The sequence below is a fragment of the Haliotis asinina genome, chromosome 12, assembly GCF_037392515.1.
Source record: "Haliotis asinina isolate JCU_RB_2024 chromosome 12, JCU_Hal_asi_v2, whole genome shotgun sequence".
Lineage (NCBI taxonomy): Eukaryota > Metazoa > Mollusca > Gastropoda > Lepetellida > Haliotidae > Haliotis > Haliotis asinina.
The window spans coordinates 29,028,674-29,044,352 of record NC_090291.1 but is presented as its reverse complement, the minus strand read 5'-3'; the positions used below and the strand labels follow the sequence as shown (position 1 = coordinate 29,044,352).

The following is a 15,679-nucleotide window of genomic DNA, read 5'->3' as shown; positions in this document are numbered from 1 at the left end:
GGAAAGTTATGACATTGCATTCCTGTTAAGGTCTAGATTAGAATCTTGGCTTTCAGTAACCCATACTTGTCGTAAGGGGCAACTATCGGGATTGATTTACTGACTTGGTTGACGCATATTATCAGTTCCTGATTTTGTCATGATTGTCTGGTCAAGACTCTTTTATTTACAGACCACTGCCAAATAGCTGGAACATTGCTGAGTGCAGCATAAAAATAAACTCACTCACTCACTCTGATATTGCAACAATGCTTGAGACCACATTCATCTAGTCCTAATATAAAGTCATACTGGAAACTTCATTGTTTAGTTTGATGATGTTTTGTTTCAGCTCACCTTTGAGATTGTTCCAAAAGCAAACATCTCTGACAAATTTGCTATCCGCAAGATTGACGACAACACTGCAGTTCTGACATCTACATTCAGCTTTGATCGTGAAGAAAAAAGTCAACTGTTTCTTGATGTTAAGGTTTATGATGGCACAGAGTCCTCCCGCCCTGGCCACATTAAGGGGCAGCCAAACACAGGTGAGTCCTACTGGTACTTGTACTGAAAGGTGACATGCTTGTCGTTAGAGGTGACTAACAGGATTGGGTGGTCAGACTCGCTGACTTGGTTGACACATCATAGTTACCAGTTGCACTAATTGATGCTCAAGCTGTTGATCACTGGATTGTCTTGTCCACACTCAATTATTTACAAACATCTGGAGTATTGCCAAATGTGGCGCAACTAAACTCACTCACTCACTCACTTAAACCCATGAAGATCATATTAGAATTGGTCTTCAGTAACCATTGATTGTCATAAGATGCAGGGATTGTGTGGTCAGGCAGGCTGACTTTGTTGACGCTTGTCAGTATATCGTTAGCACATAGGTCATTGCTCATGCTGTTGATCACTAGATTGTGTGGTCTATGGTTGATTATTTCACACAGCTGCCATGTGGCTTGAATATTGCCAAGCTCACTCTGTCAATTAAGGAATGTTACGATCCACATACCACATTGCAGTAAAAGAGTCCAGCTTGATCCATGTCATCGTATACAAAATGTGTAGTTCAAAGGTCGTGAGGTCAGAAATCCATTACCTTGTCCTTGCTTCTTTATTTTCAGAAACATTTCTAAATATTCCGGAGTGGGGTACAAAGTAACAGACAACAAACTTTCCCTGTGTGGCAGGGCCTATACCAGTTTAATAACTTCAATATTTTCATAGTGTCCACAAAGCCAAGTGTACAAAATAGGTGTTTATGTCAATGCTACTTAAGGAGTTGTGCAGTTAAGGATGTTTTGATTTTTCAGCTACTGTCCCAGTACAAATCCGCATCACCGACATGAACGACAACAGCCCCTACTTTGTAAAGTCCTTTTACAATGCTTCTGTGAGAGAGGATGCTCCAGTTCAGCAGCATGTCCTCACTGTCAGTGCCAGAGATCCTGACGACGGTGAGACTAAAACACTCCTACGTTGTTTTACACTTAATACAGTTGTGGGCTTAAGCCCAAACAGCGTGTAAACCGCGTTTTTATTTCATGGAATTGAAAGTCTCATTAGCTTATGTCATCGTGCTTGGCCGTCATCGGTGTGTTGTAAACATTTACATTTGTGATGTCATCATTGATAATGTAAGGAGAGTGAAGACAAACTTTACTTGTCTTATCACTGGTATGCTATTTCTAACATTTGTACAATGAATTCTGATGAAATTGTGACATGTTTGACTTCAGTTAGATATCAAGAGCAAAATTATGGTTTGTTTCTCTTTATGACATTTGCTAAAAATCATTATGATCATTAATTAATTGTTTAATTAATTATGATTATTATGTTTTGCTGAGATAGATAATTCATATTGATTTATGTTCTTTTAACCATCTGCTTACAGCTGCTGTCTTAACATACACAATTAAAAGTGGGAATGAACGGGGTGCTTTCGGTGTGCAGAGTAAAACCGGCATTATCTATGTTGGGAGACAGCTTGACTATGAAACAGAACAACATGTGAGTTTAAAGATATTTAAGAGGATGTTCTTTTTTCTTAGAAAGCGGGCAGTGGGGAAAGCTAATGGTTGAAGTGTCCGCTTGTCATGCCAAAGACATGGCTACAATGTGTGAAGTCTACTGTCCTATTGGTGGAATATTGCTCCCTCACTCACTCTTTAAAAAATGCATGTTTACCATTTTGAATATTTGACTTTGTTATTACAAATTCTATGGAAGCTATGTGTTTTGCTCCTTTTGTTTAGCTGGCATTTTAGTATATTGCTATACTAAAATTTTGTTTAAATCAACATTACACTGCCCACTGTTTTCTAGCTTTACAACCTCACTCTGGAAGTAGATGATGGGATTTACAAGAACACCACTCAAGTTAATATCCATGTGTCTGATGCCAATGATAACAGCCCTGTGTTCGTCATTGACCCATATATCATTGTGGATGTGGTTGAGGAGGATACATCCATCACTGCCACCAACAAGAGGTTCCTAGTGCAGGTTAGAACCTGTTCTCATTAGATACAAGGCTTTGTAATTGCTGGCTGATCTTTGTAATGCTTCTCATGAAAGATGTCAATATTACATAGAACCAGCTCTGTTGGCTGTTTCCTGTCCCCTCATTGGCTAACTACAGTAGATACTAAAGTGAAGAAGTTGGTGATTGGATGATTTACGGGTTGTTAAGCTTGTCATATTCCCTGGCAAAATTAAAGAATGATATTACGTACTTGTCAGTACTTCCATTTCACCCTGTGAGGGATACTGATACACTTATAAAATGAATGCTTTGATTTCTTTAAATATGCCTCGAAAATCAGATTGATGTATTTTTGGACATGAGGTCAGGAAAAACAATAATTTTGTCATTCCTTGGGGAACCTCATTAAGGGTGTTTCAAGATGGATCAGAATAAAGGGTAAGTCTGATCCTGGAAGCATGATGTATTTTTTTTGTGTCTGCTTGTATTTACTCTTTGTGTAGAACCTGTTTTCAACCAATAAATTGAATGACCCCAGGCAAGGAGGCAAATGGGAACTCTTCTGTGTCACACAAATTTCAATGTTTCTCATTTGCTTTGTTTATACAAGCCTTTGCCAATGAAGTTGATCCGGTTCGGATTACTCAAGTTTGACCATCTTTTTAAGGTGAATGCCACAGATGCAGACATTGATCGGCCGACGCAAATCCGTTACTCGCTGCTTGGGTTTGGCACCTCACCACCAAATAAGTTCTTTGAAATTGAACCTGAGACGGGACGTCTGTACCTTCTAACCAGCTTGGACAGGGATCTGCCCAATGGGAGACCGAACTACCAGTTCAACATACGTGCCCAAGATGAACCTGACCCTTTGCCAGGATCAGGTGACCTTGACCAACCTCAGATCGGATTTGCATCTGTTCAAGTAAAACCGATTGACATCAATGATAACAAGCCATTTTTCATCTCTAAATTAGAAGGAAGTGTGATGGAGCACTCTGACCGAGGTAAGTGCCATTTACCTGATGGAGTTGAGCAGAAAATGTGGCCAGGAACAGTTATGTAGAGTAGAGGTCAAGATAAGAATGAGAATGTTTCTAGTTTTGCTCGTCTATGAAAGTCTGGGTCAGAATTGATCTTCAGCAACACTTGCTTGTATAAGGCCACCAGTGGAATTGGGTGGTCAGACTTAATTGACCTTCTAACAATCACTGCAATCAATAACATTCTGTCAAAGGAAACAAAAAGAAATAAAATTAACCTGACCTGTCTGATTCAATTGAAATGGGAAATATAGGTAAGAATAGTCACATCCTCAAATTTATTGTTTGTTTTCAGGGAGCTCTGTGATGACTGTGGTGGCCATTGATTATGATGAGGGCATCAATGGCACTGTGAGGTATGAAATAGTTGAAGGTCCATCAGATGGATCTGACATGAAGTTCCAAATCAGAGAAAACTCCGGTCTGATAGAAACTAGCACCAACTCATCCGGCTTGGACCGAGAGACCACTCCCCAGTACACAGTGAAGGTGAAGGCCTCCGACCGTGGTGTGGTGGCTCAGTCAATAGAAGAACAAGTCACCATCAATCTGGACGACAAGAATGATCAAATCCCAGTGTTTGAGAAGCCTCTCTACACTGTGACCATGTCCGAAGCACAGACATCAGGAGCTATTGCAAGAGTTAGAGCTACAGACAATGATATTGGAGAAAATGCTCGCCTTGATTACAGACTGAACAACTTCATTTCTTTCTTCGATGTGGAAGGTGTGAATAATGAGGGCAGCATTGTTGTATTCAGGGTATGTATTTAAGGGTACAATTCATCCTGATTGTGCAAGTGGATTGATTATCTGACCTGTGGTGGCTTTGTTGATAGAATGTCATTGTACTTACAGTGCTCGGGGTCTCATTTCTATCATCAGTTTATAAATTATTTCACTGATGTTCAGTAACATGTTCAGTAATATTGATGCTCATGCTGTTTATCCCTGGATTGTATGGTCCATGTTTGATTATTTACAGACTGCCACCATATAGCTGTAATATTGCTGAGTGCAATTATTCATCAATTAACAAGACAAAAATGTGTCCATAAACCATGCTTTATAGAATTGTTAGTGGAAGGTTTTCTGACCAAAAGTGACCTCAATCAATCCTTACCTTTCAGGCTGTGGATTATGAGAATCCCGAGCAGCGTTTCTTCAACCTGACTGTAGTTGTCCAGGACCCTGATCCAAGCCACACAGCCACAACACATGTAGAGGTGACCGTTGAGGACTTCAATGACAATGCCCCTGAGTTTGAAAGACCTAGGATTTATGTGGAACAGTATGAAGATGCTAAAGTGGGAACATTCCTTGCTCACTTCTCCGCTAACGATAAAGATAGTGGAATCAATGCTGATTTTGAGTAAGTTTGTTGCTGAAACTAACTTTCAGTATTAGCAATACGTGAGAGACCATTTGTGGGCAATATTCACGATATATGTCTCCTGAATTGGAAATGACTGAATTCAAATCATCCCAAACTCAGACTAACCATAGCTTCTGTTGTTGTCTGTATGGTGAGACGTGTAATGCTCCCTGTTGCTGTGATTTGTTGTGTCTGTACTCACTCATCTTCTCCATCATAGGTATTCCGTGGACCGGAAGACTGATCCTGATAAAATCTTTGCCATCAACCAGGTTGGAAACGTAACAATCAGAAACATGATGGACAGAGAGAAGTTAAGCTATCACAAAGTCTTCATACTGGCCATTGACAAAGGTAAACCATTTCACAAAGTGAAATCCCAAATATTACATATGTTGCATGTCACAAAGTGTTCTCAATTGTATTACCGCATTTTCTCTAATAAGTGCCGGGTGTATAGCAGTGGTTTAAGAAAGAAGCACTGGACCTCTTTTTATGAATGTTTTCTCCCTTGATTTGTTAAAGAAGGCTCCCTTTAGGCATAACTTAACACTTATGGTAAGGAAAACATGTGAAACTTTGGCTGGGCTGGCTGAGGTTTTATATTTCTGCTTTGTTCTGTAAAGTAGGATTCATGTAGATAGATGTATCAACTTAATTAAAGCCCTCCATTCATGGATGTGTTTTGTATCCCAGGTGATCCAGCTCAAACAGGCACAGCTACTCTAGAGGTGAAGGTACTGGATGTCAATGACAACTTCCCCATCTTTGCAAAGCCATATCACCCCATCGTCATGGAGAATGCTGCAGTTGTACCAGAACTTGTTATTGTCGTCAATGCCACTGATTTGGATGCTGACCCGTTTGGTCCACCATTTGGATTTGCAGAGCCTGTGTGTAGTGATGGGTCCAATTCTTGCCCATGTAACAGCAGACCTACCTGCGCTGACTTCAGTCTTCTTTTCAAACCCGGTAAGTAAAGTTTGATTTTCATGTTTCTCTGTCTTGCTCCCGAATTCTCTCGATCACACAGTTCTACAATGTATTTGTTAGTTCATTTGTAGTTTGTCAGTGTCTCTTTCTAAGAGGTTAACACCCAATTGATACTTTTTGTTCGGCCTCCAGCTGGTGACAACAATAAGGGCAATGCTGAAGTGTCCACAAAGAAGGTGTTTGATCGTGAGCAGCAGAAGTTATACTTCATGCCCATTGTGATGTGGGACATGCGAGGGTCAGGAAATCCTAAGGCTCAGACTGGGACCAACACACTTACCATAGAGATTGGGGACCTCAACGATAACAAGCACGGCCCAGGCCACAAGGACATCTTTGTCTACAACTACAAGGGTAGGCTACAAAGAAATACTATGACTGCAAATTGCTATTGCGTGTGTTGATGTGTTTTTAAAGTGTCACATGTTGTGACATAGTGATGTCTACATCTTTAGCTATGAGGGCAGGCTACAGGGAAATATTGTCACCACAAATTGCTAGTGTCATGTGTTGCTGTGTTTATCAAGTGTCGCACAGTGTGACATAGTGATGTTTGCGCCTGTTACTACAAGGGTAGGCTACAGGGAAATACTATGACCACACATAAAGACAAATGGCTAGTGTCAAGTGATCTTTTAAAAGTATAACATATTGTGACTCATTGAAAAACCTTTATATGATGTTGTTATTGGTTAGGTGAGAAGTCTAAAATAAGATTCTGGGTGACCATTTTCAGGAATGTTTGGCCCACTTGAAATTGGTAATGTGTACGCCACTGACCCGGATGACTGGGATGTGGTTGACAAGACCTTCACTTACACTGGACCGGAATACATGAAGAAATATTTCACGTAAGTGGGAATCAGTGTGTACGATGTTCACTGGATAACTATTTGCTGTTTCACCATCACCATGAATAACTGCCACATTGCTGATGAGGCTTTAAGCAATACTCACTCACTTACCGCTGTATCACTGAACTACATGTTGTCATTTCATTGAACTGTTACAATCATTGTACGACACAGTAACACTGGAAGTGCTAAAGATATGCCAGTGGACTGCGGTAGATACATAAATAAGGTTCAGTCAGGGTCAGAAGTAATCAAAGGGGATCTTAAACCAGTTCTGTTAAGCATGTACCCAGTATGATACCTACATTTCTTCTTTATTCAGGGTGGATACAAATACTGGTATGATCACCATGGCTAAAGGCATCCCCAGCGACGTGTCTTACTCCTTCACTGTCAACGTGTATGATGACATCTGGAAGAACACTGAACAGTGCACAGTAACCATCATGGTTCGAGACATATCAGAGGAAGCTGTTTTCAGCTCAGGATCAGTACGACTCCGAGGTAAAACAACTTATTAGCCAGAAATTTGACTGAATCCTTCTACATGAAAGCCAAGACTAGGTGACTGATGTTGACTCATGACAGGTACACCTGATATGTGATAATACTAGTTGTATAGCTAACATTACTGTCTGTTTCAGGTATAACAGCTGAGGACTTCGTGGCTAGACCCAAGAAGCCCAATAGTGGCATCAGTGAATATGAAAAAAGCAAATACGACCTATTCCAGGAATTTATAGCTGACAAGATTTCTGTGCCCAAAGAGAATGTAGATGTTCTTAGCGTCCAAAACAACGGAGAATTCACTGATGTCCGATTCTCTGCTCATGGTTCTCCATACTACCCATCCAGCAAAATGAACGCAGTTCTGGCAGTAAACAAGGATGCGGTAAGTATTTTAAAAGTCATGGTTTTATCAAGATCTACACTGAAGCAGCAGTGACAATTTTTTCCATGTTTGTCTGCCAAATTCACTAACTGGAATCCCAATAAGTCCTTGCAACTCCTGTTGATATATATATCAGTAGACACTTAGGTGAGATTCTCCATGTATCCCAGTTGCTGGTATCAAAGCTCTTGATGTCAATCATCATGATATCTGGTCTGACTGTCACACACAACTCTGATAGTACTGAGTGGAGGACCAGATATCTGCTTCAAACATGGGGATTTTAACCTGGGTCATCACTGTGACCAGCAAACATTTGAACCACCAGGCTGTCCCACTGCCCCAGATATTGCTGAGAGCAACATTAGGCAATCACAAATAACAAATGTACACACTGGGTTTCTGTTTTCAGCTCCAGAAAGCCGTGAATGTGGAAGTGGACCAGGTTCCCATTGATGAATGTAAAGATGAGAGGTTTGAAGGAAGCTGCTATAACTTCCTCAACGTCACAGGCAAACCAGCCATGGTGAACACCAACGGCACCTCCTTCGTTGGCGTTCAGATGTTTGTGCAACCAACTCAGGGATGTCGCTCTGACTTCTACCCCCCAAATGATGATTGTACTCCAGACTACTGCTACAATGGGGGCACCTGCAATAAAGATGACTGGGGTGAACTTTCGTAAGTATACATTTTACTTGGTAGAATGGCTTGAGGAAGTGTTTCAGTTAATTACAAAGATAAAGTCATTGTTCATTTTATCCTAATTACTTGTCATCCTTTCATTTTCAACATGTGTTTGAACTCTCTGAAATAATAAGTCAAGCAAGCTTAATCTTCTACCTGAGCAACCAATCGAATGACACAGATTTTAAGACGTTACTTTCTAATGAGTAGACCTGACCACTCCTCACTCGCTCAATGATGTTTTCTTGTAGGTGTAATTGCCTGCCTGGCTTCAATGGCCCCCGATGTCAAGGAACTCATCACTCCTTTGACGGAAGCAACTACGCCCTGTACGACCCTCTGGAACAGTGTGAGTTCGGACGGACAAGCCTCTACATCATCACATTGGAAGAAAATGGACTCATCTTGTACAATGGACCTGTTGATAATGTTGCACCTGACTCTGATGATCCAACAGATTTCATCTCTCTGGAGCTAAGTGGAGGCTACCCGAGACTCAGGATCAACCATGGATCTGGAACTTTGGAGCTGTACGTGGATGGCCGAGATGTTCACGGCATTGCAAAGATGCAGAAGCTCAGTGATGGCAAGTGGCATAGGATTGACATTGTCCGGAATGGACGGGTATGTATTTCCTGTTTCTGCACAGACACTTGAAGTTTTTTAATTTTAATAATATTTTCTAACCATTCTTAGTATAGAGGTGGATATGTATTGTGTGTATTTGAAACAATTTTTTATGAAGTCTTTGAATGGCATTTAGAAGTGATACACATTGGGAAGAGACAGGTTTTCTTTACGTAAATTTTTTTATTATGAAAAATACAGCATTTCAGAGTATTCATATTTGAATGACTGAGTAATCATATACTCCATTCTCCAGATAAAGATATAAGGATATACTCCATTCTTCGGATAAAGATATAAGGATATACTCCATTCTCCAGATAAAGATATAAGGATATACTCCATTCACCGGATAAAGATATAAGGATATACTCCATTCACCTGATAAAGATATTAGGATATACTCCATTCACCCGAAAAAGATATTAGGATATACTCTATTCACCCGAAAAAGATATTAGGATATACTCCAAAAGTTTGTGTTGCTCATAATAACGAAATTGACATCCATAAACACTCTCTTCCTTATTTTTGTATGTATCTTATATTTTTCATTAGTTTCTGTTGAGTTAGGTACTGCTTCTAGTTTACATGCCTGTTGTAACTTTTCAGGAAGTTGAAATGATTGTTGATCACTGTGAACGAGCCGTATTGGGTCCTGGAGGTTCAGTCCTTGATGACAAAATGTGCCGTGCAGCTGGCACAACCCCAGGAGAAAATATTTACCTGAACGTGAACACACTGCTGCAGCTGGGAGGCCGGTACTCCACCCCTAATAAACCCACTGGAATTATGCCCACCAAGTTTAATGGATGTGTCAAGTATCTGATGCACAACAGCAGGGTGAGTGCCCCATATTAGGCTTTTTAAATAGTGATACAATTCGATCATGTTGGAGGAACTTACAGAGCCCAAGAGAGGTAACAATATTTTAGTTTCTAACAGGTGCTCAGTAATGGCTGTTTCAACATTTTTATGTCAAATTAGACTAACACCTGAACCTCATGTTGGACTAAAAGGTATCTGGCTATCCTCACCGCTGATCCTTAATCTGTAATCCCCAGTCTACAATACAGTTACATACTTGGAGCAAACCATGCAGCCATGGGTATTGAATTCTTCTTTACACCAATTATATTTCTTGGGTTGGACAGGATATAACCTGTAGGTTTTTTTGTTTCTCCAAGTGGTAAGTGTCTTGCCTCACTCCTGGCCTTCCACGCATGTTGGCATGCTGTGGAAATACTGCACCACTGTTAAAGACACAATTAAACCTCACTCACTCTCTTGTTGCAGCTGTATGACCTGACAGTGCCAGGAAACCCTGGATACCCAGCTGGAGAAAACACATGCAGACGGGAAGATGTCATCTGTGACGAGAACAGCATCAATGGCCCCAAGTGTGGTGACAACGGCATCTGTGAGTCCACCTGGCAGCCTGATACCACCATCTGCATCTGCAAACCAGGCTGGTTTGGTGACAAGTGTGAAAGAGGTAGAGTCAACAGTGTGAGAATGTATGAAGCAGTAATGTGAGATATAACATAGGTGCTATGGATCTGTTTGGCTCCAGTGGGAGATGGTAGCCAGTGAGAGACGGGATATACAGAGCTCCAGATGGAGGCGGGATATACAGGGCTCCAGTGGGAGATTGGATAGGCAGGGCTCTAGAGGGAGATGGGATAGACAGGGCTTTATTATAGATGGGATATGCAGGGCTCCAGAGGGAGATTGTATATACAGGGCTCCAGAGGGAGATGGGATATACATCTCTCCATTGGGATGGAGTCTAAGAATGGAGTCCATCTGTCAGTTTTAATACAGTTTAGTACTTTAAGACTTAAATTCATAATTAAAATCTTCTTTCACAGAGGCGACAACTAAAGATTTAGAGAAGGACAGTTTTATACAGTACCGACTCAAAGACCAGTTCTTCAATAATGTGAGTTCTCGAGTGATGAAGATGCAAATACTGTTCCGCACTCGAGACCGAGATGGAGTTCTCTGGACCATCTCCACTTCCTCAGGGACCTTATCGACCACATTGCAGGTACGTCTTCATCCAATAACAGTGAATCTAACTGCTTACACTGCTTAAACAGCTCTGTTACCAAGATACAACTCATTGTATGGAGATTTATAATTTGAATTGAGCCTCATCAAGTACTCATAGTATGTGATACTCGTTATCTTCCTCGCCTCAGGATAGCGCCATCTGGATCATCTTATCCCAATTTGAATAAATTTGGATTTGGATTTTTTTCCTGCAGGTCGTGCTAAATAGGTTATGCTTGTGTCAAGTGAGCATTAGAGTATTATATAATAAATTGGATAGCTCCACCCCTACCTCACTTCCAAGTTAAAAAATGCTATTTCAATTTGTTTTCATCCAGTTAAAAAATCAGAACTTCTTACTAGTTGTAAATGTTTGATGGCCAAAATCACATTAGAAAATCAAAACTACTTCCTACTCGTATGAAAATCATGACCAAAAGTTGTAACTCGGAAGCTAGGCAAAGCAGGTGAGCAGATTATTAGCAGACAGTACATTGTGAAAACATAAAGCTTGTATTTTTCACTACAATTATGTCATGAAGATGTGTGGCTCTGATTGGTTGAAATTTTGTTTACGGGAGAGAAGTGCGCACTGTTGTCAAAAGAATTGATTTAAGGTAATTAAATGTGGAAACAAGTAGTTTTAGTTCATGATGGCAACAATGATTTATGTATTTGTACCCCCTAGAGTAGATGAGAACTAGTCTACTTCTTGTAAGACATAGTCGACTTCATGTAGCATCACTTAGTCACATTGGAACTGTTGTTTACCGGAATATGTGCATATTGTGGTCTTAGGTTCATGGAAGCTTATTATAACCAGAACAGTTGTAAGTACTAAGATTGCTTTGTGTATGTGGGCCCTGTCTTGTTGTTTATATGTCTAAACATATAATTGTTGCAGATATTGGACGGAATCTTGACCTTGACCTACAATCTGGGCAATGGTATTCGTAACCTGGAGTTGTCTAGACGCTTTGTTAGTAACGGGCAGTGGCACACAGCCCAAGTGGAGCGTAATGGCCGTGAGTTTGTCCTGAAGATGGACAACATGGAAGGTGCCAATTATAATTTCACATATGGCTTTCCCGACGACAAACAGGAGTTCCACATGCACAACATGATGTTTGCTGGTGCCAGCGTGTCATTCACGAACAGCCTTCCTGTCCTGGCATCCGACCTTCAAGATAGTAGGTCTTTTTTCATCACAATATGTTGAACTTGGCTTGAAAGATTATTCCAAGTTAAAACTGTTTTTGTGATTAAGGTTTTAGGGCTGATTACACGAAGTTATAAGTTTCAGAATTGAGACATCAAAAATTTTCTTCTGATTGTAAGGACAATGTGTCATCAATGCATCAGTATTCACAGGTCTTTGTTACTTTATGTTTCTAGCTCTGTCACCACTGTTTTACTTATGGTTGTGTGTTTCACAAAACTGGTAAACGTCTGAGACTTGCATGACTTCAAGCAGTTTTCAGGATGGTGGGGTAACCTTGTGATTTAAGCATTCACTCGTCATGTAAAGACCTGGTACGATTCCCCACATGAGTACAATGTGTGAAGCCAATTTCTGGTGTCACCACTATGAGAAAAATGAAAAGCTAGAAGTCGTGTATTACCAGAATTAAGACAAAAACATTTGGCGCAAATTGTGATCCATATGGCCTTTGTTCTAGCTTGCCTGCAAGATATCCGCCTCAACAATGAGTGGTTCCCTATGGAAATGTCCGAACAGGCACTCAGCAAGGCTGCTGAAATTCAAAAGGTCAGCCATGTGAGGGATGGCTGCGTACGAAACGACTGTGTCGGCCACACCTGCCCTCCAGACAGAGTCTGTTACCCCCTCTGGGGACTCTATGAGTGCAGGTAGGCAGAATTGTTATTTGGAGATAGTTTCTGTATTTTGTAAAAAAAATAAAATCAAGTTGGTGAAGCACAGTTTATTATGCCACTGACATCAGACTTTCATGCAAAACACCTCAGTGTAAACAAAGCTTGATGATGAGCATTCAAACGTGTTTCTTTATAACTTGGTGTGGTAGCCTAGTGGTTGAAGTGTTCACTTGTCCCACTACAGACCTGACTTCAATTAACAGTTTCTGATACCCATTTCCAGTGTCAGACATTGTCTTTGTTGGAATATTGCTAAAACACTCAACTCATTTTTATGCTGTAAAATGAAGCCTGATAAAAAAAAATAATTAGAAACTAATGACTGGCCATTATATTACAACAAAGATGTAAACCATTGTAGGCTTTTCGTCCCCTGGCATGTAATGCAGGGGGATATAGTCAACACCTCATCTGTCCTTCCGTCCGTTTATAATCATTTTGTTTCCGGAGCATAACTCAAACACTGTTCAATATTTTTAAACCAAAATTGATAGATACAGTAATCTCAACCTAGGGTTGTGCCATTTGCTATTTATAGATTTTCATCAATTTTTATTTTTTTGTTTGTCTGTTTTGTTTTTTTTTTGTTTTCATGGAACGTTTTGATCTTAGTCAAATGATGGAGTAGGTTCATTTCCAGAACATAACTCATAAAGCATCCAATATTTTTCTGCAAAACTTGCTAGATATATCAATCAGAACCTGAAGTGGTGGCTTTTGCTATTTACAGGCTTTTGTGATTTATTATTTTCTCAGTTTGGACTTTGTCTCAAAATGGAGGGATGGGCTTCGTTTCCAGATCACAACTCAAAAACGATTTGGTATCTTTCATCAGTGTTTGGCAGATTGATGAGATAGATCTTGAAGTGGTGCCATTTGCTGTTTACAGACATATGGCATTTATAATTTTTAAGATTTCATAAAAAACATAAGTAACCTTCAGATGATTTGTCCTTTCAAATAAGTAGGGGCCAAGGGATATGTCATCTTCTGATGACTCATGTTAAAGTTTCTATCTGTCTAATCACAATCTTGTTGCCTTATTCAGTCAAGGAGTAGAGACGTATTAACAAGTGTAGTTACCTTGGTTACCAGAATTATACAAGCACTAATGCACATGTAAGCCAGTGTACTATTGGTACGAGTGATGCAAGATTGTTGTAGTTGAGAATTGACAGTTGGGTAGCCTAGTAGTAAAAGCGTTTGGTCATCACGTAGAAGACTCGGGTTCGATTACCCACATGAGTACAGTGTGTGAAACCCATTTCTGGTGTTCCCGCAGTGATTTCGCTGGAATATTGCTGAAAGTGTCGTGAACATCACTCACTCTTCTTGTAGAATCCTTTACGGCCCACTTATGATGCTTGTAAGTCCATGTGGATCAAAGGTTCAAATCTGGAACTGGACTGAATTATGAATTAAATAATACAAAATGTCCCATCTATAAAAGTTCTCAAAACATCCCACGTTTCAAACGGACACTAGTATGTCTTACCTTACAAACAGATTTCAAAATGGCCATTTTATTTGGAGGAGATAACAAAGTAGCTCTGTAGTACTGCATATTGCTATGTATAAGGGAAGTTGTTTGTCTCTAAGTTTAAACAAGTTCGAAAGAGGAGTCGCTTTATCCATGGGGTCAAAGATCCCACATTTTTTATCCAGCTGTATCACTTTCAGGTTGCACTAGTGATGTCAGCCCTTCGTCTGCTAGCAAGCGACCATTGACGTTGTTTAGTTGTAAAACTTCGCATTATCTCGCGGAATACTTATTTTTGTATGTGAACACCAATTGTATCTGAATTCCTTGTTCATGATCTATGTTCTCTGCAAATAAAGTTTTAAGTTCGCGTCATTCCGATTGCCAAGCCTGCTGCCTAGGCGCAAAAAGTCCGTCTCCGACGATGGAGGGCCAGAAGTAAGCATGAGTAGTATCATCTCACACTATCTGATACAACTTGTATACAACTATTAACAATTAGTGTGAGCCAGGAAAAGTAAATGATATTTTATCTAAATAATACGTTTTGGATATATATTTTCCCTCAAATCATGGTTTCATTTCCATTGTTAGCATAAATAAATTCATTACCATATGGTTAGATTGAAATATACTGTGAAGTGTAAAACATGTAACCTATAATGAAATTGCTTCTTCTTACTGTAGGATGTTCCTGATCAGTTGCACATGGTACCCGACCGGTAAAGCTGAAATCAATTCCCTTTGTTTATTCATGCATTAGCCAGAGCTTGAAGAGAAACGTATCAGAGGCTATTGAAAAACTATGTTCATACTCAACAAAATTAACCTTGGTAAACTGAAACATAGTTAACTGGTCACTGAACTGCAGGAAATACACTCCTGTGTCTAAACTATTTTCAGCATCTAGGGGTATTAATACTCTAACTTGTCCTGCATCATGTTGACACTCAAAGTTGCACCTTGTGCTAGAGTTCTCTGTTACCAAACGTCATTAAAAAAAATACAACAGAAGAGACAAATTTTGCAAATGTAGGGATTGTGAGGTATATGTGACATGGTTCATTCATAGACAGGATATATGTGTTTACAAAGTGGCAGTGTTACATTTGGGGTCTCTTTAAAGCCAGCTGTACACGGTACTATGTATCATACTATTGTATCTTAGCTTATGGTATAACCTTATATCTCGTGCCATGAGACTGTAACAGTTGTAGTTGTTGCAGGTGTTGCTGTAGCAGTGCATGTATGGAGCTAAGTAACATCACACAGTGCAAGTCAGTTACACGAACATGTAC

At 40.0% G+C, this 15,679-nt stretch overlaps 1 protein-coding gene across 2 annotated transcripts in view; it reads left to right on the top strand.

Annotated features, from left to right (window-relative positions):
- LOC137257359 (neural-cadherin-like) overlaps positions 1-15,679 on the top strand; it is a 47,652-nt gene that overhangs the window by 26,308 nt on the left and 5,665 nt on the right. The window contains exons 12-32 of one of the 2 annotated variants that reach the window (XM_067794685.1): positions 332-527; positions 1,305-1,448; positions 1,889-2,004; positions 2,320-2,499; positions 3,147-3,486; positions 3,818-4,284; positions 4,653-4,894; positions 5,118-5,251; positions 5,594-5,869; positions 6,023-6,244; positions 6,627-6,741; positions 7,067-7,248; positions 7,389-7,636; positions 8,049-8,317; positions 8,575-8,947; positions 9,563-9,793; positions 10,247-10,445; positions 10,822-11,000; positions 11,910-12,195; positions 12,685-12,874; positions 14,582-14,756. In XM_067794685.1, coding sequence (XP_067650786.1) covers positions 332-527; positions 1,305-1,448; positions 1,889-2,004; positions 2,320-2,499; positions 3,147-3,486; positions 3,818-4,284; positions 4,653-4,894; positions 5,118-5,251; positions 5,594-5,869; positions 6,023-6,244; positions 6,627-6,741; positions 7,067-7,248; positions 7,389-7,636; positions 8,049-8,317; positions 8,575-8,947; positions 9,563-9,793; positions 10,247-10,445; positions 10,822-11,000; positions 11,910-12,195; positions 12,685-12,874; positions 14,582-14,591 — 4,599 coding nt within the window. In that variant the 3' untranslated portion in view covers positions 14,592-14,756. Of the gene's footprint in view, positions 1-331; positions 528-1,304; positions 1,449-1,888; positions 2,005-2,319; positions 2,500-3,146; positions 3,487-3,817; positions 4,285-4,652; positions 4,895-5,117; positions 5,252-5,593; positions 5,870-6,022; positions 6,245-6,626; positions 6,742-7,066; positions 7,249-7,388; positions 7,637-8,048; positions 8,318-8,574; positions 8,948-9,562; positions 9,794-10,246; positions 10,446-10,821; positions 11,001-11,909; positions 12,196-12,684; positions 12,875-14,581; positions 14,757-15,679 lie in introns of those variants that run through there. The other variant, XM_067794684.1, reaches the window with a different exon arrangement.